At 42.2% G+C, this 24,949-nt stretch overlaps 1 protein-coding gene across 1 annotated transcript in view; it reads left to right on the top strand.

The window, feature by feature from the left end:
* Positions 1 to 24,949, top strand: part of LOC120396953 (androgen dependent TFPI regulating protein) — a 46,203-nt gene that overhangs the window by 11,577 nt on the left and 9,677 nt on the right. The window contains exons 4-5 of the mRNA XM_039522237.1: positions 15,546 to 15,661; positions 24,116 to 24,267. Of these exons, the coding sequence (XP_039378171.1) occupies positions 15,546 to 15,661; positions 24,116 to 24,267 (268 nt within the window). The remainder of the gene's footprint in view (positions 1 to 15,545; positions 15,662 to 24,115; positions 24,268 to 24,949) is intronic.

The following is a 24,949-nucleotide window of genomic DNA, read 5'->3' as shown; positions in this document are numbered from 1 at the left end:
AAATTGTCTCCGTAAACAGAATGTCATGAAATACAAAATGGTTAGGAATACAGCTGAGCACTGGGTAATTTTTAAAAGAGGTGAAAGAATCAAAGAAAATCTGACAGCTCAACAGCTCATAAGCTAATGTGTGCACAGCACTGAATAGCTGAATTGAAATGATTGTTTACAGATTTCTATAAATATATTCCAGATCTCTCCTTCAATTGCCATAGCTGTTTTTATGATGTGTTGAATAATCACATACTTCTCATCAGTCAAGTGTAAGGATGCTGACAGTAACATGGAAACTGTGGGTGGTTATAAGGTCATGGCAGCCTCCTGGGGCTAAGGGAGGCAGGAAGGGGAGAGGTTCAGTGCTACACTGAATCAGAGGAGCCAAAAAGTATGAAATAATCATGCAGACGTCCCAGCTTTGTTTCTCTCAAGATTCCAGTTTTTTAAAGATTTTTTCCAACTCAATAACTTTGCAACACACTGCAATTCCTGATGCCTTTCAGGCTAAATGGAACGTCCCAGATATTTCTGACTGAGAACGTTTGTTAGATTTTTTTTAAACATCCACTTTATAAATGTATATTTACAAATACTTATGCTTGTGCAGCATGAACACATTATATATATGAACACATTATGTATGTGTGTGTATATATATATATATACACACACACACACACACACACACACACATACACACCCACACACCACTTTCCCATTAGTGATATCCATGTGATAAACTGAGTGATAAATGGCAGCCATGATGCACTTTTGACCCTATCACCTGCTCTCTGCCTACTAATCCAGCTTCACTGGTACTACTTCTACATTCCAAACCTCTGAACAGATGCAAACAACCACTATTTTTTAAAAGCTGTTAGTCATAGAAAATTATTCCTTTTCTTCTCAAAATTACATTGGTCTCAGGTTCAGGATTCTGGACCATCAATAGGGCTAGCTTAGTATCTAGTTCAGTGCTAGATTTTAGATTTTTATTTTTTTTTTAAATCTCAGTGCATCGCTGGGAATTTGCCCTTCCCAGTACGGCAACGTTTTGTAATGGCCTAGGCAGATTGAGAGAGGCTGGGGCTTCCAAGTGTAACATTATTACACATGGAAAAACTGTTCGCAGAAGTCTCTAAAATGTATTTGTTATAATTTCTCTCTCCTTCCCAGGCCTGTATAGATGGACAAACAGTACTAAGGGATCCTAACTTTACAATTGGAGGGGTACAAAAAAATAGTAAGAGTGAAATGTTTTCAAGCTCTCTGAGATATCTATATTCCCCTCCTTTTGTAAATGTTCAGCATATACAGAATACGACAATTTGATGTGGTATCAATTTTTTATTGACATGATTTGGGGATGATATGCATAACTCAGATCTGCATAACCAAATGAGATGACTTGCATCACCCTCTGCAAATAGCATGCTGGGAAACCTGTTTACAGCATCCCAGACTCAGTTTAAAAATGATCACATCCTGTAAGTGTAGATGGAATGGAACTGCAATTTAACTTACGTTCCCAAATCATGCCACATTCAGGGGCATGTTTAGATCCCACCTACATTACAAGATAGAACCATGTTTTCACTTTGTCAAGGCAGAACTGCACTGACTCTGGTTGCTGAGTCTGCAATAAATGTCATCTTCTAATTCATCTATGACAAGCTTCCTCCTGCTCCTCATTTAAGGAGTTCCTGAAAACACATATATTTTGGGAAGCATTCCAGCTCCTGCACAATGATCAACCAATCTCTCAGTGACTGACTGCAAACCAGCTGCCTGTAATGAAATGTAATAGGCCATGTTCACCTTACAGCACTATATAAATGAGTAATACTACTAGCAGTTCTGACAACTTGTGGGAGGGGTATGGGGGAAGTTTCCTTCCAGTAATTGTAGAATCCAAGATGTCTGCCAGAAGTGAATTCAGAACTTTGAAAAGATCATTGGGACTGACGGGGCAGGAGGAGAGCCCATGTGAGCATTCTAAATGCTATCATCATGTAAATAAGGCTTTTAATGCTTCAGAAATAGCCAAAGGCATTTCTTCCTTTTGATCCAAGATGTCCACTGTAAATACCATGGGGATTTGAGGAGCTGCCAGATATGTAAAGGGACAGCATATTAAATATCAATTGTCAGGGAAAAGATTTGCTGAGGGGTTCCCCCCCACACACACACCCCATGAACTCTGCTATATTTCAAAGCTCTGAGGTTAGCAAAAGTTCATATTCTGGCTGGGGGCGGGGGGAAGCTGTTAGTTTTGTTAGGTGTCTGTGTGTTTTGAATATATCAGTTATATATAAGGGATATATCATTTACAGCCCGAGTGTTTTTAAGTCAGTAGAAGAGTCTCAGAGGCCCAGATCCACAAAGGAATAGGGAAGAGATAGGTGCCTAAGCATGAGATCCACAAAAGACAGAACTCTAGGCAGGGAGCTGTTTAAACAAGGCAACCAATATTTCCTCTAATTTTTTCCATCCATGTGCAGAATAAATTGTTAGGTGTACCAAGGTATACATGGACGTGCGCCACCAGTAAAAACAAAAAAACCTAGATATAATATATATATATATATTTTTAAAGTCCAGATGGAAAACCAGCCAGGACAGGTTAGGCATTTTAGAACTCACTATTCGAGGAATTAAATTTAAGTGTAAGAGAAATAAAAATTATAAAATGCATATGAATTGACTGGTCAATAACACACTTTGAAAGAATTAAATTACAGAGAATATGTGTGCATTGCAGGAAGTACCAAGAAGTAACAACAACAGCAGCAACACAAGTATGTGCTGGGAGGTGAGTGTGACACAAAAACAGTGTGTGTGTGACACACTGTGTGTGTGATACAGAGACAATGTTTGTATGTGCGTGCGTGACACAGTTTGTGTGACACAGTGTGACAGACAGTGTGTGTGTGACAGTGTGACATAGAGACAATGTGTGTGACAGAGATTCTGTGTGTGTGTGAGAGTGTCACAGAGACTCTATGTGTGTGTGAGTGAGAGACATACACACACACACACACACACACACAGACAGCGTGTGTGCTGGCTGCTGAGAAAGTTTCTGAGAGACACCCTGCGCCAGGGGCGGCTCCAGGCCCCAACACGCAAAGCACGTGCTTGGGGCGGCAAGCCGCGGTGGGCGCTCTGCCGGTCGCTGCTAGGGCGGCAGGCAGGATGCCTTTGGCGGCTTGCCTGCGGGAGGTCCGCTGGTCCCGTGGCTTCTGGACCTCCCGCAGGCATGGCTGTGGGAGGTCCGCCGAAGCCGCGGGACCAGCGGACCTCCCGCAGGCAAGCCGCCGAACGCAGCCTGCCTGCCATGCTTGGGGCGGTGAAATGCCTAGAGCCGCCCCTGCCCTGCGCTGTCTCTTGAAGGCACTCACTGAAAGCTCTCCTGCTCTGTCCTGAGCCCTGTTGTCTCCCCTCCCCTGCTCTGCGGAGATGGGGTATATGGGCAGGTGGAGAGAGAGAGAGAGAGAGAGAGATACTGACTGTGTGAGCTGGCTGCTCGGGAAATCTCAGAAACAGTGCACTGTCTCTTTAAGAAAGGCACTCAGCCACTCACCCTTCCCCTCAGCAGCTCCAAATCCTGAGCCAGACTGTGTCCCCTCTGCCCTGTGAAAATGGGGTGCGGGGCTGCGGGGATGCCCTGACATCAGCACCCTCCTCACCCCCCAACCCCACTGCACAGCCAGCAGGACGGTCCCGGGAGCAGTTGTAGGACAGAGCCACGTAGTGGGAGGGGCACCTGAACACATGCTGCCAGCTGTGCGTGCTCTCCTAATCAGCTGGGCAGTGCTTGAATCTCTCCTGCGCAGCTGCTCAAGCGCACAGCTTACAGGGAACCCAGATTAGGCAATGGAAGCTGACAACAAGAGAAATGTAAACTAAGCCCTGCCCTTCTCTCAGAGTTAGATGCCTAAATCCAGGCTGCAGAGAGGCACTTAGTTCTGCTTGTGATCCACAACCAGGAACTTCTTTCCTGGAGTCAGGTGGCCTAGGCGCCTAAGTCATTTCTTGTGAAAAATGCATTTGGCGCTTGCCTTATTCCAGCCAAAATGGTTGGAGAAGAAAGAGGTGGTGCTCATCTTATAACTTTTAGCCCAGTTATTACAGCACTTACCTGGGGTGTGGAAAATGCAGGTTCAATTCCCCCTCTGGCAGAGAGGGAGACAGGATTTGAAGAGGGAATCTCCCACCTCTCAGGAGAGGGCTGTAATCACTGAGCTGTGGGATATTCTGATGTGGGGCTCCCTCAGACTCTCCTGCTGAAGCTGTTCCATTGTGGATTACGACGTACAGAGTTACTGGAGCACAGAGAAAGAGCATGACTCCATTGCCTGGTATTTCAGGCACCCAACCTGGGAGGTGGGAGACTGAGGGTCCATTCCTCTCTGCTCTAACGACTCTTTTAGGTATTTACAGCAGGGGGACTAGACCCTCAGGATTTAGTCACGTAAAACTGGGACTTAGGGATCTAAGTTACAGTGTGGATCTGGGCCAGAGATCTCCCTAACTATGTGAACCATTATGTTGTGTAACTAAACAGATTGTCTAGGTCATACAAGAAACATGCACAAATGCTCTGGGAACACAAAGCTTCTTGAGCTGGCAACCAAGCTTTATCTCTTCCTTGTGACAATCAACCAACCAACCCTGTATCTTTTCCCTGATGCTGGTACATCAAGGGGTTTTCTCTTTGCATAACTAGCCTAAGTGGGGGCTTTTGCTGCTTGTCACATGAATTTAGTCTCTGGGTGGAACAAGCTCATGCTGAATAGTTAGTTACTAAATGAGAAAAGGAGCCTGTGGGAAGATGTATCTCTCTCCTGTTTGTAGCAATCTGAGCAATGCATACTGGGAATGTTGAGACTTTGCTCTGACATTCAAACGGCTGGTTACAACTAGCAATGTAGCAAGGGTATTATGTTTTAGTCATGGTTTTGCAATGGCCCAAGTGGAAAATTTTCATTTTGAAAAAGGAAGAGTGGTTGGAAATCAAATTCTGTTATGAGGATTTAGGGAGGCAGTGAGGTCCAATGGAGAAGGTGCTACATTACGAGCCAGGAGATCAGAGTTCTAGTCTTGACTATCATATTGAGTCTTATGCAATTCATTTTACTTCTGTGCTTCATCAGTTTTCCCATCTGTAAAATGGGGGTTATTATGCTTGCCTATCTTTATAAAGAACTTTGAGATCTATGGATGAAAAACCACTACATACGTCCTAAATACTATTATTTTATCTGAACCAAAGATTTTAGGTGGAAGGTGACTCAGATAAAAGCCATTTTGGCCCATTCTCTCATTTAAATTGTTTATTTTGTTCCTGATGTTCTGTTTTTAACCTGTATCTGGATGCTCCCCAAAAAGCCACTACCTGACACGTACAGTTTGAATTGAATCAGGTGAATATATTATTCATTTTAATGGCAGTTGAGAAGAACACTGGATTTTTAAGGGGTTGACAGGACTGACAGTAAAACAAAAAGGAGAATTGTGGGTCATTAGTTTGTAGCACAAGAAAGAAAACATGCAACTATTCATTCAGTTGCATTCTCAACAACCATAAGCGTATGTTTTTCTTCATTATAAAATAGTTTTTTTTCTTTTGGTATGCAAAACATTATCTTTTTCAGTTTGATTTTGTATGTTACTTTCTTAGACTATAGGCAAGTTTTGGTTTAATATTATACTTGCCTAAATTATTAGTATTTATTTGTATTATGGAAACTCTTACAAGCCTCGACAAAGATCAGGACCTAATCGTGCTAGGCATTTTACAGACACACAGTAAGAGACAGTCTATGCCCTGAAGAGCTTACAATCAGTTAAGACAAAGGGGTGGTGGGAGAGATTAGAGGCACAGTGGAGAAGTGACCTGCCCATGGTCACACAGCACATTAATGGTAGAACTAGCAATTGAATCATGTCTCTGAGGGTATGGCTACACTTGCAGGTGTGCAGCGCTGGGAGTTACAGCTGTCTTCGTACAGCTGTGTAGGGAAAGTGCTGGTGTGTGGCCACACTCACAGCTACCAGCGCTGCAGTGTGGCCACATTTGCAGCATTTACAGCGCTGTTGGGAGTGATGCATTATGGGCAGCTATCCCAGCATTCAAGTGGCAGCAACATGCTTTTCAAAAGAGGGGGGTGGCGTGGAGTGTGACAGGGAGTGGGGGAGAAAGAGTGGATTTTTGGAGCCGACACTGTGTATCAGCTCCCTGCCTTGCAAAATCTGAAAATTTCCCTGACCCCTTACTCTTAACTGCAAACAGCCTGCAGACCAGATAAGCAGCTGCTCCAACAGACTCCCTTTCTCCGCCCTGCCCCCGCTGTTTCTCTCCTCAAGCAAACACTCATCCCCCTGCCTGGCTCATTCACAGCAAGGTAGTGGGTTATCTCAATTGATTGTTCACATTCAGTTACAGATTGATCACAGCAAACAGGAGCTGTGTTTGTTTTTTAGATAAGCAGCTCCCGGAGCCCCGAGTTCACAACAAAACAAAGAGAGGCATCATAACAAAACAAAGAGAGAAATTTAGTTAAAAGAATTCTGGGATATCTCCTAATACCCTGGAGGCCAATAACAGCGCTGGTGTGTGGCCACACTTGACGAGCAGCGCTGCAGCACCAGCGCTGCAATCGTTATACCCCAAGCAGACCCAGGTGTACAGCCAGCGCTGCAGCCAGGGAGTTGCAGCGCTGGATGTGTGGACAGTTACTAATTGCAGGTGTGGACAGTTACTAATTGCAGCGCTGGAAAGCCTCCACCAACGCTGCAACTCTCAAGTGTAGCCATACCCTGAGTGTCCATCAGATCAAACTGCCTCAATGCCTGACAGCTGAGGAGTATTTGGGCATACTGAGGGTAATGCAGAAAGCAAGGGAGGAGAACACGGGCGCACAAGATTCCTCACTTAAGTGAGCCATTATTGCTTTGACAGCATTACAAACATAGATAGCAAGAAGGATTCATAATACCCGTGAGGCTTCCCATGTTTCTCCTCATCTAAGGGCTTGTTTTCAGACAAAAGTTATACCTCTTGCTTTAACTATATTGGTATAGTGAAAGCACTACAACCCCATCCTAGTGTGGATGCAGTTATTCTAGCATAAGGGTGATTTATACTGGTATAGCTTATGCCTATATGGAAAGAAGAACTCTGCAATTCTGGTATAAGGCACCTTTATACAGATGATATCTGGGTGTTGTACTGGTATAACTTTAAAAGTAAAATATCACACCCCTATCCAACAGTTATAAAACTGGTATAAAGTCTGTGTGTAGTCAGGATCTTAGTTCAGTACACTCCATCCAGGACTGCTATTTTTCAAAAGAATATATTTACTCATAGGATATACACCTTGGCATTTTCAGCCACATCTCTGACCATCTCATATGATTTCTCCTGCACTTGTATTAAACATTTAATAGCTCTTTTAAATAGGCAAAGAGATAAACATTTTGATGTACTTGAATTTCCAGCTATCCTGGTTTTAAACCCTCCGGCAGCTATGGACGTTTATAGGCTCCCCCTTATATTCATTTGTTAGCGGAAAAGAAGAATATCTGTGTGAGGGTTATGGTGCATTAAACTAACTGCCACACACCCTTGGATGCTAAGATGCTTGGTTTTCCCCAGTGCTGTATGTAGTTTTCAGATGTTTCCATTTTTGTTGACATAACCCCATTTACTCAGAGAGAAAGTATTTATTTCATTGATGAATGTTAAGGCATTGAATCCTCCTTGACTTCTGTTATTTGAGAATGCACAAGTGCTAGCTTCCTAACCCATCCCCCTGGCTGGACAGCTGGAGACAAAATTCCACGTTGGAAGATTGTATCATTTCAGTCTCATGTCAGCTTCAAACTGCAATATGAACTTTACCCACTTACTTGTGTATTTAGTTTCAGAGCAAAATATTATTACAATTTTGGCACCAGAACTCACTCACACTGTATCATAATAAGCATTCAAATACTCAATAAGGTCCACATTTTCAAAGAAAGGCACGTGTGCACTATTGCTACAAATTCACTCAAACATCTAACCTGACATTTGCACTCACAACTGCGAAGATGCATGCTTTTCTGACAATGTGGGACTCACATAGCCCCCTCCACTTTTTCATGGTGAGCACCATTTGACCTGGAAAGGGAAGAAATAAGTTTGTTTTCTGACATATTAAAGGTTTGATTAAATTTGACAGCTGATAAGAGTAAACTTGAGCAATAGCTCCCCAATTGTATATATGCCTGGCTAAGATAGCGGAACTTTTTGTATCTCACAGAATACAATACATATGAAAATGTAGAAAAACATCCAAAATACTTAATACATTTCAATTGGTATTCTATTGTTTAACAGTGCAATTAATCATGATTCTTTTTTTTTTGAGTTAATCGCATGAGTTAACTGTGATTAATCAACAGCCCTAATATTATTATTAATATTAATATTAATAATTCTGAGAGAAAATCTGTTTAACAAAACCTTTTAACCAAGGCATTTTACTATTTAAAAAATAGAAAACAATAAAAATGAACTATGCAGTTTCATACTAATAAAAGAAGAGAATGGAAAGTAAGGACAGATTACAGAGCAGAACAGCAAGAGTGAAATTTGAGGGAAGACAAAACCATAGCAGAGTAAATCCAATGAGGAAGCTTGTGCCACCAAGGGGCCAAGAAGAGAGAAAGAGAGCAGTGATGGGGAAAAGCACTGGGAATAGTAAAACTACACAACAATGGTGGTGGCTGGGGGACTGTTTGGTACCATCACACAAGGATATTAAGAGGTAAACCTCTTTCTGAAAGCCACACACACATTGGTAAAATCCTTCAGACCTTGGCACTTTGCCTGAGTTTGGATTGAGTAAAAACTAGGTAAAGACCTCATAATTTGGCCTATGAATATTAGCCTTTGGGCAACTATCTTGTGTCCCCCAATCCAACATTGAAATTGAGGTTCACCCTTTGTTTTCAGTAACATTACTGATGAAGAAGACACAAATGTAAGTATCTACAAGTGATACAGAGTTGTTAAGCAGACAATCTGTTCTTAGGATTTGATTGGAAAGAAGAGAAATCAGGGAGGGATTTTCAAAAAACACTTACCATTGGCCTAATTCTACTCCCATTGAAGTCAAGTTAGGCCAATGCTAAGTGCTTATGAAAATCCCACCCTAAGGCTTGGTCTACACTTAAAAGTTAGGTTGCCATAGATACACTGGTCAGGTGTATGAAAAACCACACCCCTAATTGACATAGCTATGCTGACATAACCCCCAGTGTAGACACAGCTATATGAATGGAAGAATGCTTTTGTCAACATTTCTACTGTTGCTAGGTGAGGTGGTGTTCCTACCACAGTTGCCAACTTTCATGCGGTAAATAAGCTCCTTGACTTTCACAATAAGCCAAAAATCAAACTAATCCCATTTCAAAACAAGGCCAAAACAAGCCCATCCCTAAGAACCCCAACACACCATGTGACTAGATTCCCCCAGCGTGCAGTCTGGGACTGTGGTGGGCTTGCTGTGCACCCCTGACTCTCTCCCCCCATTACCCCTGCTTGCCTCCCACTCCTGCTTGCCGGGAGCCAATAAAAAACAAACAAAAAAAAATAGAGGCAACAAGCAACAAGCTACAAGCCAAACAAGCAACAAGCTATAAGACAAAAACTAGCCAACAAGCAACTCACAAGCCAATTAAGCCAAAAACTAGCTGAATTTCTGTTTTTTTTTTTTTTTTGTGGGTTTGGCATGTCTGGTTCCTACACTGACGGAAAAAACCCTTCTATCTGCAGAAACTGTCTTCCCACTTTGAGGGGTAAGCTGGCATATCTATAGCAACCTAGCTATGCTGATATAGTCTCCATAGTGCAGCCACACTCAGTTCTCCAATATTCATGGAAAACAAACATACAGGATGAGTAAATATGATTAAATGGAAATTCACTTTGGAAAACAAATATCCATAGACAGCTATTCCGCTCTTTGCTCTAATCTGGGGCACTGATCAAGCAGGATAACAAAACACATGCTTAACGTTGAACATATGTGAAATCCCAGTGATTTCAATTGGGCTGCTCATGTGCTTGAGCACATGCTTAAGTAGTTTGTTGGACTGAGGCCTGAGTTCCCATCCACCACTATTCAGTTTGCTCTATAAATCTGTATTTTCAAAAACAAAAAACTAACTAGCTAAACTAACTAATAATAATAAAAGAAGAAGGAAATATCAGATAAATATATTTGAAATTACATAATATATTTAGAAAGTAGACGTACTGCAAGTTCTTAATTCTTTGTGCAAAAGAGATGATTTGCCCTTGTTCAGTTCATGCATAGTAAATGCATCCCATGGAGTGACAAAGAATACAGAGAGGAAAAGATAAAATCATCATTTCTTGTTTTAACAGAATGTGAAAATGTCACATTACATTCTGGAGACCAGTCAGTATGCCAATATTTCAGATGAAGTTTGAGTCATACTGAAGAGAAAATGTCCTGGCATTAATAATTGAATTAATAATAATAATAATAATTAATAATAATAAATAACTGATACAAGATTTTGGAGAACATAATATTTTATCATCTTTATAACCTGAGCTGGATTTCCAAACACCTGACCATCTGATAAAACAGCTGCAAGAGCTTCATGAATGCTAGAGCTTTCATTTTTCCATTTGTCATTCTGCAAAAAATGCAAAAGCGTTAGTTTTCCCACTTAAAATTTTGCCATCCTAGCTGAAGAGGTAAACATACTTTTCTCAACACACAGATGTATTAAATAAAATATACATTAAATTAAAACAAAACAAAACAAAACAAAACAAAACAAAACAAAGTTTCCTGAAAAGGGATGAATAAGCTCATTCATTCATTCAGTTCATTGACAGAGAGATTGGAACACACCACTATTGTTTTAGACTGTGATTTTGGCTTTTTTAACCTCAGAATGAAATTTTCTCTCCCTCTGTGATAATTATTTTTGTCAGTTTCCCTGTTTGCAAGTAAAACTGAGAAACTGTTAATTGAAACATTGCTTCAACCCATTTTTGCCAACATCCTGATTTGTGCCAATCCAAGCCTAATTATTACATTTCCTTTTAAATCAAGAAGCATAACAGTATATATTTTTAAGTTTGCTTCCAAACAAAGATTGCACTGATTTAAATAAACGTCAGATTAACAACACAGTTTGGTTAAAATTTGGTTTATAATTGTCTTTAATGAATCGTGGTGTTTGGTGACTAAGACCAATATTAAAAATAGCTAGACTGAGAGCATACTTTTTCCCCATGAAAATGAAAAGCCTTTAAAGACCTTACAATTAGTATTAGCAACCATGGTATATGGGCCATCACTAATGTTCATCACTAAAGTCAGCTTTTTATCAACCATCCAAGGGAATTCATTTGGAAAGCTAATTGAATGTCACTGGCAAGGGCACACTTTGCAATAGGTGGCCAATCATGCATTCCTTTGGTATTTGCTGTATAAACGTGAATCACAGTGATCCCATTTACTCTTGTGAATGTACTCCATTATTCCATATGAATTCCATTGTAAATTACTACTAAAGGAGAAAACAAACTGTAGGTAGGGTTCATAAAATGTGTGAAAACACCAGCATGCTTTATGATACCAGTATGGTGATGAAAGGCTCTGTTTCTGTGTGTTTTTTTTTTCATTTAGAATTATTTTGTTGCATTTAATGTGTATCATAGGGATGTGCACATATGTTCACTATGGCAAGGACATGTGCAGTGTGCATTCAAGTTCGGGAATGAGAAAGACTAGAAAATGAAAATGTACAGACACCCATCCACTCACCCAGAGTGAGAAGCCAATATAAAAGAAGCCATTTGTACACTAATAAGTTTCACTAGAGAACATTCCTATAGCAAACACAAGGATCTCTCTTTATCTGCCTATGATTAAGGTGATCCTGTTTTCAAAATTAAAAAAACTGGAAGTCTTTTGTGGCAAAGTGTTTTTAGGGTCATGAATTATTCACACAGAACACAGAGTAGACTTTTTAATAAAACATGTGTTGGTGTCACTGCTGCCAGCTTCTGACTCAACATGTTTTTCAGAGTGAAGGATTTTTTCCCTCTGCATAACTTGGGGCTCTGCACGAGTTTATCATGAGCCGCTCAACAACCATTAACTTTCATTCTGAGCAAAATAACACCAAACAAACAAAATCAGCTTTGATAAGTATCTGCTGTAAATTCATCTGATTTTCTCTTGACTTCAAACACTGCTCTTCCCACTGAACGGCTAGGCCTAATAAACACAGAATACATTTTCCTCAGTGCAGCAATATGGCTTGAACAAATAATTTGTTGTTATTGAAAAAAATAAATGTTTCCACTGATGAAATGGAAAGCTAGGACATTGCGTGGCCCCAAAGGAATTTCCTGGGACACTGGGTGTTATGTGAAAAATTGGGACATATGGCCATTTTGCCTGCAAAGGGCAAGCATGAAGTGAAGACCTGAAACAAGTAAGAGTAATAAAGAATAAATAATAGTTTACCATCATTGCCTTACTCTCTGGGCAATATTTTGTTTTGAGACAAACTATTGACCTGGTACCTATCCATTGGCTAACACAGGGTTACATGACAGTGACAAATTCAAATAGGAGCTGTAACTCTAATTCTGTAGCACAGCTAAGGCCTGGTCTACACTGGGGGGGTGTTCGATCTAAGGTACGCAACTTCAGCTACGCGAATAGCGTAGCTGAAGTCAAAGTACCTTAGTTCGAATTACTTACCCGTCCTCATGGCGCGGGATCGACGTCTGCGGCTCCCCCGTCGACTCCGCCACCGCCGTTCGCGGTGGTGGAGTTCCAGAGTCGACGGGAGCGCGTTCGGAGTTCAATATATCACGTCTAGATGATATATCCGAGAAATTGATTGCTACCCGCCGATATGGCGGGTAGCGAAGACGTACCCTAAGAGTCCCTGTACCAGGTAGGGTGACCAGATGTCCCGATTTTATAGGGACAGTCCTGATTTTTGGGTCTTTTTCTTATATAGGCTCCTATTACCCCCCACTCCCTGTCCTGATTTTTCACACTTGCTGTCTGGTCACCCTAGTACCAGGTAACTGAGACATGTGAACTTATTCCATACTTAATGCAGCATTTGGGTGACAGTCTGCTGCTTTCTAGGCTAATTAGCGACATCAGGGAATACAATAGTGGGGAAATAAAGCAGACAATGACATCAAAATCAAATATATAATATAAACACTTAGGAGCACCCTAACATACCTAGCACATTTCTGAGTAAAAGACATAATTATAGGGACTGTGAGGAAATAAATTTGTACAAACTGAAGACCTTTTTCTACTTAAATGTATCCAAAAATCACTTGAACTTATACAGCTGGACCTCTGCTATTGACTGAGGGGGTCGTAGGACTCTAGAGTATGAGACAAAACAGAGCAGTCTCAGCAGCACTGTCAGGGAGATGAACTAGAACAATCAAATAAACCTTTGTTATCTCTAGCTTGTAGAATACAATAACTGAAACTGAAGGATATTTGGCAACAAGACACATGGGGCTGAATAATGGCTTCTGAGGCCTCGTGTGCCAGGGGTGTGTGAGGGGGATGCCAAGAACCACTTTTCTACTAAGTGCTCTCTTGCAGGATCAACCATAATGTGTCACACTCTTTTAGAGGCAGAATGTATCTCTCTCTCCAAAACATCTGCGAATAAAACGTACATTTCATACCACGCCATCATGTCCTCTGTACGGGCCTGATCCAAAATCCACTGATGTGAATGTAAAGATTGACTTCAATTGACTTTGGTCAGACCTTAAATGCAACATACTATATGACAGAAAAATTCATGTATTGTGTTTGCTGCTGCAGTTTTTCACAGTCTATCCGTAAAACCTTAGTTACTAGGAGCCCAATTGAGCAGGTCTTGCTGTGGTTGCCTGCTGTTGTGCATTGAACAACTGTTTTCACTGAGCTGTTGACAGTAACACTCAGGGCTTTTTCCTGAGTAGTTACAGTTAATTTAGAGCCGGAGCATCTCCTTTCATGTTGAAAACCAGAGAAGCAGACTTTCTATGTGAAAATCCCCACAAGAAAATCCTCCCTGAGACTGACCCAAGTTGACCCTGAATGAGGGAAGGGGAAAAAAATGCTTTGAAACTTGGAAGACCTCAAGACCCTTTGTGAGAGGCCAGTGACATCCAAGTGGAGACCCTGTACCCCAGCAGCAATTCTAGCCCACTGCACTCCCCAACTCCCTTGAGCATGCTCCGAAGGATTTGCAATCTGCTTCCTGCGGCTCCCCATGGTAACTCACAAAACAGTTAATACAATCTGGGGTTGTATCAGCTTCTCTGGTTAATTTCTGAGGGGTAGGATGGACTAAGATATGTCTCCTCCAAAACTCTGCCCTCAGCCCTACCACTCCTTCCCCAGTCTGCCCCAACTCCATCCTATACACAGGGCCTGGTTGTGGAGACAGTGCCACTCAGGTGCACAAACTCCCTTTCTGTACAGACAAATGGAGATCCACATGTAGATCTGAGGAGGTATTTATGATCTGAAAGGGCCTTAGAGCAAACACAGAAAGGTGCACAAGTAGTTCAAAGATCCCTTCCAATTTTCATGAATTTGCATTTGTCAATGCTGAATTTCACCTGCCCTCATGCTGCCCATTCACCGAGCTTTGTTAGGTCTCTTTGAAAATCCTCAGTCTTTTCTAATAATTATTAACCTAACTACATTTTGTGTACTCTGCAAATGTTGTCACCTCAACATCCACACCACTTTCCAGATCAATGATAAATATATTTAACCATCACCAGTCTGGGAATGGAACTCTGGGACACTGTTTGCAGTACTGGAAATTGATTCTTTACTTCTATTCTTCACATTTTTTTCCTCTTTGTAGCTTTCTAATCATAACAATACTTCACCTTTCATCTCATAACATTTCCTCCAAATTGGTTTTTATTTAAAGATAAGTTTAAGGTATTTGTTCCCACTCTCAGAAATGGCTAGAGAGATTTTCACCAAATTTACCTAAAAGAAAAAAAAATCACCCCTGGGCTTAAATTAAGCATGGAAAGTCTTTCAGAAAATGCCAAGGGGTTTTTCCTTTCCATCTCAAAGTAAACAACGATAGATTTCAAAATCTTTGTAAAACTGTATACACAGGGTTCACTCCAACTGTCCTTGCACATCTGATAATGCAGTAAATCCCTGCACTATCCATTAGAGATTACAATGCACAGCGGTACAGCATTCTATAGTAGCACCTAATTATCATACTTTTTACTGTGTAACAAGAAAATTTCAGTGCTTGCTGTATCATGGGAATTTACTCACTGGTAAAGTGGCATGCTTTTCTGTGGCATTCTATACTGTTAACCAATAATTGGTTTGCACATATGTACACATTGCCACAAGCATTTTGGTTAATTTGGTTACCCACAACACACTATTGCCACTCTCTGACATATCCCCTTTTCTTCCCAGCACACTATTGTATTGCCACTTGCTCTGCTAGAGGTCTTCGCTACCCCTCACCGTTATCCACCAAAGAAGAAAGGACTGATCCTATTAGGATTTGTTTCTATTGCCTATCTCAGCTGGTAAGAATTATGTATTATAACCCCCTTGGATTTTCTCAAATTGGCCTACTCTGGAAAAAGAGTTTAGAGGATTCTTTTCCCCTATGAAGAAAATGTTTAAATGGGAATAATCACATTATGGTTGGTTTTATGGAAAAGCCATTGGGGGAACCTATTTTTTTGTTTTAAGAATCAAATAATATTCCTTGAAAACAAGAGGCCAAGAGGACTGTTTCCAGCCACGTGTTCAGCATGCCTCTTCAAAAACAACAATGCACCTGAAGCCATTCAGAACATGACCTGCTACTCCAGAGCCTCTCTTAAAAGACAAGTTGTGTTGAATTGTAACAAACCATGAGGCGGCTTGGGATGTCTCCACTACAGCAGTCTTCTCAGTTTGTTTCCACCCATGCTTCCCTGCTGCAACCCACTAAATCCCAAAGGAGTGTGGTATGTGTGGTTGTGTGTGTGTGTGTGCGGGGGTGTTTGGTGCCAAATTGGGAAAACTCTGGTGAGTTAGAACCAGCATTATAGCACCCTCTCCATGGCTCCCCCCAGCATAGGGGAATGCCCAGGGAAAAGGAGGCATGGCCAGAGAGAACTCTGGCTGCTGAAACAGCTCCTTGGGACTATGGGCAGCTGCCAAAATTTAGAACAGCTTTGAAGCTGCTCTAACTTGAACCTCAGTCTCGGACTGGCATCTGGTGGCTTCAGGGTTTACTGCTGGTGGGGTGATAAAAATAACTTCCTGCAGAAGAGCCGGACCCAAGCATCTGGCCTCTGGAGTGGACGATTCAGAAGAGGGCAGGGTGACCAGACAGCAAGTGTAAAAAATCGGGAGAGGGGGTGGGGGGCAATAGAGCCTATATACAAAAAAGGCCCCCAAATCAGGACTGTCCCTATAAAATTGGGACATCTGGTCACCCTAGAAGAGAGTGATGAGGACAAAGTGGAGAATAAGCTTGTTTCTCATGCAGGTGAGGCATCTTTTGGAAAAGGAGGAAGCACTGGGGGAATTCTTTGTTTCTACTAGTTCTTACCTATGGCAGTGAACACATTAGTTTGAATGAACTTGCTTTTGTCATTAAATTATTTGCCTCAATCCCACTAAAATAAAACCCAGAATATAACGTAAAGTGTACAGACAAAATGCACTTATGATTTGAGATCCCTCTATAGTGCTTGGATTTTGCTACTACATTATTTGACTATGTGTTAGGAATGGTTTATCCTAATCTAATCTTAACCTTCATGGGATTAAGATCATTGCATCCCAAAGTACCATTTTGCTGCATTACTTAGTGTTGAGCCACATTTTGTTCTCTTCTGAGGCACTGTGACTTTTACTGTCTTCATGATCGAACTGTGCTTCTGGGACAGGAATAACGCCATGAGATGCATGCTTTTCGCATTTTCATTTCCTGCAGAGCCCTCTAGCCCACACAACTTCACCTCAACAGCAGCCACCTTTACCACAATGACCTAAGTAAACCAGAGAAGAAATCGCTTTTTTGTTTTGTAGCAACACAAGGATCTGACATGGAGCCTCCAGGCAGGGCCGGCTCCAGGCACCAGCTCAGCAAGCAGGTGCTTGGGGCAGCCAAGGAAAAGGGGCAGCTCATCAGGCTCTTTGGCGGCAATTCGGCGGCGGGTCCTTCAGTCCCTCTCGGAGCTGCCTCCAAAGTACCGCCGATCGCGACTTTTTTTTTTCCTCCTCCACCGCTTGGGGCGGCAAAAAGCTTGGAGCTGGCCCTGCCTCCAGGTTTCAGCTAGAGGCAGGACAGAGATTTATCATCCTGTCCCAAACCCAATTGTTTTAAGCCAATACTATCCAGACTTCTTGGTGGGGGTATGCTTTGATCACAACAACTTCAACTTGCCAAACCCCACAGCAAGTATCGTCTGATGTGAGAACATGGCCCTAAACCCATGTATGCTCCAGTGAGTGGAGGTCACAGTCTCAGATGTTGCACACTGAAAAGAAGGAGAGTGTTTTTCCATTCAGGGAGCGCCCACTGGAGGAAGACTCAGTCTCCTAGATAATCAGCAATCACAACCAGGCCAAGCACGGCCAAACCGAGTTCTAGTCACATCCTGCACTAGCGGTTTCTCCCAAAGTCTCCTTTGAGCTGATGTTGTCTTCAGCTTCTAGTACCTCACAGTCAGCGCTTCATTTGTAATGAAAGAGGTGCCAGGGCTCAAGCCATTTTTTTTTTAACTTTCATAACTGATGCAACAAGCCCAGAGGTGCTGGGGCTCAGCCCTGGCAGGTCCTGGCACAAATTAAGCACAGATCACAGTACTCGGTATCCTGGCTATTGGGCTCCCAAGCAGATGGCTATCTGTTACTTGTCCCTTGTGTCATCTTCTGTAGGGTCCTGCCCGTTGTGTTCCAGTTTCCTGCTGTTGCATGCACATTCATGCCAATCTCCATACTGGTGCTTTCTGTCTCCTAGAGATAGCACAGACCCTTTCATTTAACTCTCCTCACCTTGGTTCCCAGCAAAAAATGAGCTTAATGATCAGCTGGAGTTAGGTTCCTAATTTCCATTGATTTCAATGGAAATTAGGGGTCTAAACAGAAGTTAGGAGCCTAATTCCTTTTGAGCATTCAGCCCCAAAGTCTTTATACTAAAACATCGCTTTACATTTTAAATCTCTGCATCCAGCCTATAGGTGCCAACACTTCGCTGTTGCTGCCTTCACTGATGTGGCAGAACCATCAATAGTCCAATCATGTGGCCTTATGCTCCATAAGCAGCATCTTTACTACTCCCCTTTCCTCCATATCTATGGATTCAGGTGGTCCATTTGCCATATGAGGTGCTGGATTAGCCAGGAAAGCAAGGGAAGAGTCAAGCAGGGCAGCCAGAATGGCTTACCACTGCATGTGCCTTTCTTCAAGGTCCTGCTTCCACATGGGGTTTTATTACAGAAATTTATTTTTGCTGTACTCAAAAGTGGGGGTGGTTTCCAACCAGGGGAAGCTGCCAGGTCTGGTGAGAAACCTGGCAGACTTGTTAGTGAATTCCTTTAGTGACAGATTTTGATACTCCTTCTCATGCTGAGTAAGATGTTACTCTACAAGTAGTCCTCCTGAAATCAATTAAAAGTCTCAAAAACCTGGCCTTTAATCTTCTTCCCTGTCTTGGAATGCCAAAGCTTGTATCTCTGAACTCTTACGTTATCCAATTTTAGACCTTAAAAACAGCCTGCCCTTTTCCATTTCAATTGTAAAATCAATGTAACAGCAAAGAAGACAGTAATATAGGCGCCAATCATCAGAAATGTACCTTGGGCCATAAAGCGGAGGAGATCATACCACTTTTCTAAGCTCAGGAAATATAAATAATTATATAGTGCACACTGCATCTTAAGCCATAACTAAATAAAATAAGTAAATAAATGGAGGGACTCTACTCCATCACTTTCCAGTAATGTGTCCACTCCATCTTGATGATGAATTAAAACATTTCAATTATATTATGTGCTAGATACCTGTGCTCAGCTTCAGTTCGTGACCTTTTCATTTTGAAATAACACTATCTCAAATATCTAATTTGCACCAATACATTCTTTGCCTTTCCTGATCTTACATATCTCTTTGAATACCGCCACAGGGACTAGTTTTCTTCCTTCAGTGAGAGTATAGGACCCATTAAGATTAGTGGAAATGAGGCACACATAATGAAAGGACAAGAGAAACCCTAGATCTTCTTCCTTCTAGGTTATTATGGTACATCAAGTCTTACTGATTTATACATGCTGCCCCCAAACTCTATAGTGTTTTGATACACTTGCTACCCCTGTGCCATCATCTAAGTTGTACCCTTCCTATAATTCCTCAGAAATGCAAACATTACTTCAAGATTACTCTGAACTCTTTGTTGTCACTTGCTACTCTATTCTATTTCTTATCATAAAACTACTTTTTATTCCATTTCTAAATTGATACCTAAATTTTCAAAAAAAATAGGCATCTGACTGTTGTATGGGAGTTGAACTGATAATCACACATGCAACATGTGCAATTGTACAATGGGTGCAAAGTTTGATAGTGCATTTTTAGATGTCTGCTAAAAATTTGGTTCTCTCCATCCATTGTTTCTGCTCACTGTAGCCCAAATTTTCAAACTTAGGTACCTAAAGACAGGCAACCAAATACTATTTATGCACCAGAACAGCCTGCCAGATTACTCACAACTTCCATCAACTCAAGTGAGAGATGATGGTGCTTGGTGTCTCTGAAAATCAGGCTACTTATTTAAGTTCATTAAAAAATCGATTTAGGTGCCTGTCCTAAGGCACCCAAGTTTGAAAAATTTGATCGGCACAATCTAATCTCCTACTACCTAAGACTAGGATCGCTGCCTTTGTAATTGGCTGAGACGTGTATCATATTGAAAAAAATACATATAGGCTCCACATAATAATAAAAAAGTCAACGCCATCATTTTCCCCACTGAGACTCCAATTAGTGTCTTGTAGCTAATATTTCCTGTTATCATTATTGAGGCCTTTTTATAGGCTTTTTTATTTCCTCAATCATTTCACACCACAGTTGTTTCCTCTGATCAGAGGATCTATGATGGATCTATAAAACTAGTTTCTACTCTTAATGTTTCCAAGCCCAATAAAACTCCATTACCAGCAACACCAGTTTCTCCCACCAACTTTCTGACTGAGGGCTAACAAATCTTTCTTCACACACCTCTTCTTTTATGTCCTACCAGTGCCTTCTCTAAGTACTGTTGATCTGTTTTCCTGCTTTAAGGACACTTCTGCTGTTTTCTCTAGCATTTACCTGTTTCTCAGATTTGTGACATATCTTAATTCTGGTGGGGTGTCTATGTGACACACATATCCTGAGGCCTGGTCTACACTAGGCGTTTAAAATTTTTTTAGCGTAAAAAAACTTTATTTCACTAACCAACACACTACAGGGCACTTATATTATATTTTTTTGGCTCTTAAAAACGGTTTTCTTTCTCCCTCCTCGAGAGAGTAGAGTGCCAGTATATATTACATATCGGATTTTAGGGTGTGTGTGGGGGACGGACGATATTGGCCTCGGGGCTATCCCACAGTGCACCAGTGACCGCTCTGGGACGCGCTGAACGAACTCCGGATGCAGTCAGGTAGACAGGAAAAGCCCCCCGCACTTTTGAATTTTTTTTTTTTTGCCCAGCGTGGATCAGCATCGGTGCGGGTGGCAGCAGGAATCAAAAAAAAAAAAAGAAAAATGGACGGATGGGATGTGACTGGACGCAGCAGGCAAATAAGGGCTCAGGGCAATCCGTTCTAGAGAGCGCTCCGTAAAGAAAGATCTTTTAAAAGAATCCATTTTAAAATCTCAGCACAGGCATAGCGCACTGCTGCATGACAAGCAGCTGCTGCAGCCAAAATGGAAAATGGGAATCAAATGGATGCTCATGGACTGGACCCCTGAGTGGATGACTGAAGCTATCCCACAGTTCCTGATGCTTTGCATTCTAAATGCTCCTCAAATAGCTTCTCAAGTCAAACTTCCAGGCCCACACCATCACCCACCCACCCCCCACCCCCCCCAACCCCCCCCCCCCACCCCCCTCTGACTCTTTTACTCAAAACAATCCTCTGACTCTTTTACATGTCACCCACGATGCTGCTGCCCGTCACCACACACTGCATCCCCCCCCGATGGCTCCAACATGGGCGGCAATCTCCATGCATCATCCCATCATCCATCAATCAGCATCATCAAAATCATCAAATCATCTCTCATGATCAGCCTCAGCTCCTGGGTACAAGGATCAGTAAAAGGACAGGTAATGGTCCTGGTCCGGGATTAATTTTTCTGGTGGATGGATGGGGATGGTGGGCTTTTCTGGTGGGTGGATGGTAATCATCGGCTGGCTCCATCATATCAGCCCCCTTCCAAATGTTCAGAAAAGATTCAAAGCCCCTTGCTGGCTGTGGGATGCAATGCTGGGCTTCTCTCCTACACACTGCTTGTCCTGTCACACACTGTCTGGACACTGCAGCTGGCTCATTTCTCACTTCACAGTCAGTGTGCTCATTTCCTTGTGTCTTATTTTCCTAACTTATTTATTAATTCATCACACACATTCTTTAACAATGCATCACACAAAAAGGGGGGCTGGGGGAAGTAACCAACAGAGGATGCTGGGAAGAAACAGAGCACCCCTGTGGGGTTGTTACAGATAATATCTGCTGTCTGCTGCACAGGTGAGCTGTGGTTCAGGCTCTACAGATGCATAGGTTGATCTATAAATACTCTATTGATTAGTGGCAGCACTGATTCTTTTTTGGAGGTTGGGCTGATTTTTTTTTTCAGTTTTTTGCACTGGCAGCCCAATCCCATGCCAACGCCAATGGGCAGCACATGCTGAAGGGCAATAAGGCTATAGGGCTATGGCAGCATGGGCTAAATGCTGGCTGGCTGGCTCAATGTGGCCAGCAAATGGCAATCACTAAAATGGCTGGGCATGAATGAGGCATTTTCATCCTCAGTTGGTACAAATGGAAGGGTTTGGATGGTGCAATATGGCTCAATTATGGAAGCGCTGCAATGCTGCTGCATGCTAGCGCTGCATGCAGCTGCTGTGCATACATGTGCTGGCACTCTGGTGGCAAATCATGCCAGCGGCATGGCATCTCTGCATCACATGCAAGTAGCATGAGTGCCAAGGCAAAATCCAGGAAAAAGCGTTTGCCATGATGGTGCTTGCTTGCCCCAGCCAGGGAAAAGAACCGAATTTTTTCCCCACCACCCCAGAATGATTGAGGCCCCCCCAGGCGACCCCAACCCAGCCCGAAATTCCGGAGGCGGGAGGCTGCGGGAAGGCACTGGGATACAGGAAGGAAGGACGGGGGGGGACGGGACCAGATAGCTACCCCAGAATAAAATGGACCACACATGGTACCACCACACCATTTTATAAAATCTGTTTTACAAAACCGTTTTTACAAAAAATATTTAATCTGTATGGTTTATAATTTTTTATAAAAATGCCCTGAGACATGACTCACACAGCCAAGTGGCAGGCTAGTGTTTTCTCACAGAGTGACACACTCTCCCATGAAAACACTGGGGGTAGGGCGTAGGGGAATCACCAGAATATCTCCCTACTGGCAGTGCTGGGAAAAGTCTAAGGGGCAGTTTTACGGAGACAAAAGAGATGGCTCAGCTTCCCAATAGAATTATAACAGATCCATGGCCACAAAAATGAATACCATGATTACCAGTTAAATCCTACTGGACCTGGGGCTTGTTCAACTGTTTGAAACAGCACTAAATTAAGGCGCACTGGAGAACTTTTTGTGCACACCAGCAGGGTTTACATGGACCAATTCACATGCTACACAGTAATCTGCTTTAGAAACCACGTCCCCATGGGGCATGTTACCCTATCACATAGACAAGCCCTTGGGGATAGAACTCAGGACTTTGTGATCCAAATGCATGGGTTTCTTCCATTGCCAGAATATATTACAAGGGTGAGTGCCCCCACTACCGCAAAGGAGCTAAATGTAGCCTCAGCCCATCCTTCTGGCCTTATATAATGCAAATCTCCTAATTTTATGTTATCTGTCTTTTCAGTGAACTACCTTTGAGATTGTAATCCAATTTGGATGAATGAGGTGCCATTTGAATTACACTTATCCACAGATGTGTCGTATTATAAAAAAAAGTTCAAAAGTTTATCGATCAAGAAATTAACTTTTAAGGCTCTTTTGACCAATAAGAGTCATAGTATGCAAATAACTCAAGTTAACTGGTAGCCACAGCAAGCTGTAGATTCGGTTTGAGGGGAGAGGAAGCAGGACAGAATGAAGGGAATGAAGCCCTACAAACAGCCCAGGAAGGGAAAGGGGTGGACAGTACCACCACATTCTCTGCTACCTACCTACAATTGCTCTTCCTTCTCCTTCTCTGTGGGACAAAGGGACTCTTCGCCTCCTCCAGCCGCTCCCTGATGGACTGGTCACTGCTGAAGGGACAGAAAGATGAGCAATAGCATTTTCCTCTCCCCAGGTGTCTCTGATCTAGGTGGGTGCTGAAAAGCCAGGGCAACCAGTTGGAAAAAGAGGTGTCTAAAAGTTCATTTGCTGTTATACAATATAGTTAAGCACATTATAGTTAAATAGCCATATTTCTCAACTGAGGACACTTACTTCAGTTACTTAAATACCATTATACTCACTGAAGTTGGGTCACGATAGAACCAAGCTGGTCATGGTAGAACACTGCATGTGTTCTAATCCGTGTTGAATGACGTGTGCTTCACAGAAAAGAGTCCAGCTGTCTAACTGCCCAGTAGAGATGTTGCATATCAGTAGTTTAATGTAAGTTGATCTATTTATTCTTTACCATGATAGTTGTGATAACATATTCCTTCCTGGATGGGAAATCTTTAAATTCTTCTTCTAACTGAATGGTCCTAACCAAAAATCATTTCTCTCCTTGTCTAGGGTCCTGTGGATTTACTCTGTAACCGGAGAGTGGGTATATCCTCTCTTCACCTTTTTCAGCCCAGTGGGTCTAGCAGCCTTTTTCTGCAGTAGCATTGTCCTCATTGTCTGGATCTACAACATTGGAGAGTTTCTCAACCGTATGATTTGGGGTCAGTTCACTTTTTGTTTTTCACCTGTAGTCAAATGAAAAATTGAAATGTGCTTTGAGAGTGGCAGCTGAGCAAATAATGGAGTGGTGCTTTGTGTGCCTGTCTAAAGGGGAGTGAGGCACAAAGCAAGTGCTTCCGAGTTTTTTAAGTAATAACCCCCCCCCCCCAATGGGTGATACATCAGTTTTCCCTAATGTAACTTGAGAAGGGCCTTTTGCCAGCACAATAATTGGAATCTGATTCCTTCTCACACCATGATGCACAGAATCAAAATTCCCCTGGCCTAAACTTTTTGTACCCACATGTAGAATTTATTGAACTATGGACTGCTGCTCTTTAGGAAGGGTTTACAGATGAAAGAAAACTGACATTGATGGACCTGAGTGCAGGTATCAGAGCTTCTGTCAAGGGACCATGATAAATGGCATGTTTGTGGTCTTTAACCAACCATTCAATGTCTCCTTTCTGCTTCTGCAGCGACGAGTTGGTGGCATGAGCCAAGATATTTATTTAAAAAAATAACACCCCATTTAGAAACCCACCTAACAGAAAAAAATATTATTTTAGGTAGTTATGTTACACAGTGAAAAAAAAAAAGCTGGGTTTTTTCCCCTCTGGTTTTGCATCTCTTTCCCCACTCTCCAAAAATAGTTTCTGAGGTGAAAAGGTTTCTGTTGGGGGG

The sequence above is a fragment of the Mauremys reevesii genome, linkage group 2 (genome assembly GCF_016161935.1).
Source record: "Mauremys reevesii isolate NIE-2019 linkage group 2, ASM1616193v1, whole genome shotgun sequence".
NCBI classification, from domain to species: Eukaryota; Metazoa; Chordata; order Testudines; family Geoemydidae; genus Mauremys; species Mauremys reevesii.
The sequence above is the reverse complement of the archived record's forward strand: the minus strand, read 5'-3'. Positions and strand labels throughout refer to the sequence as shown.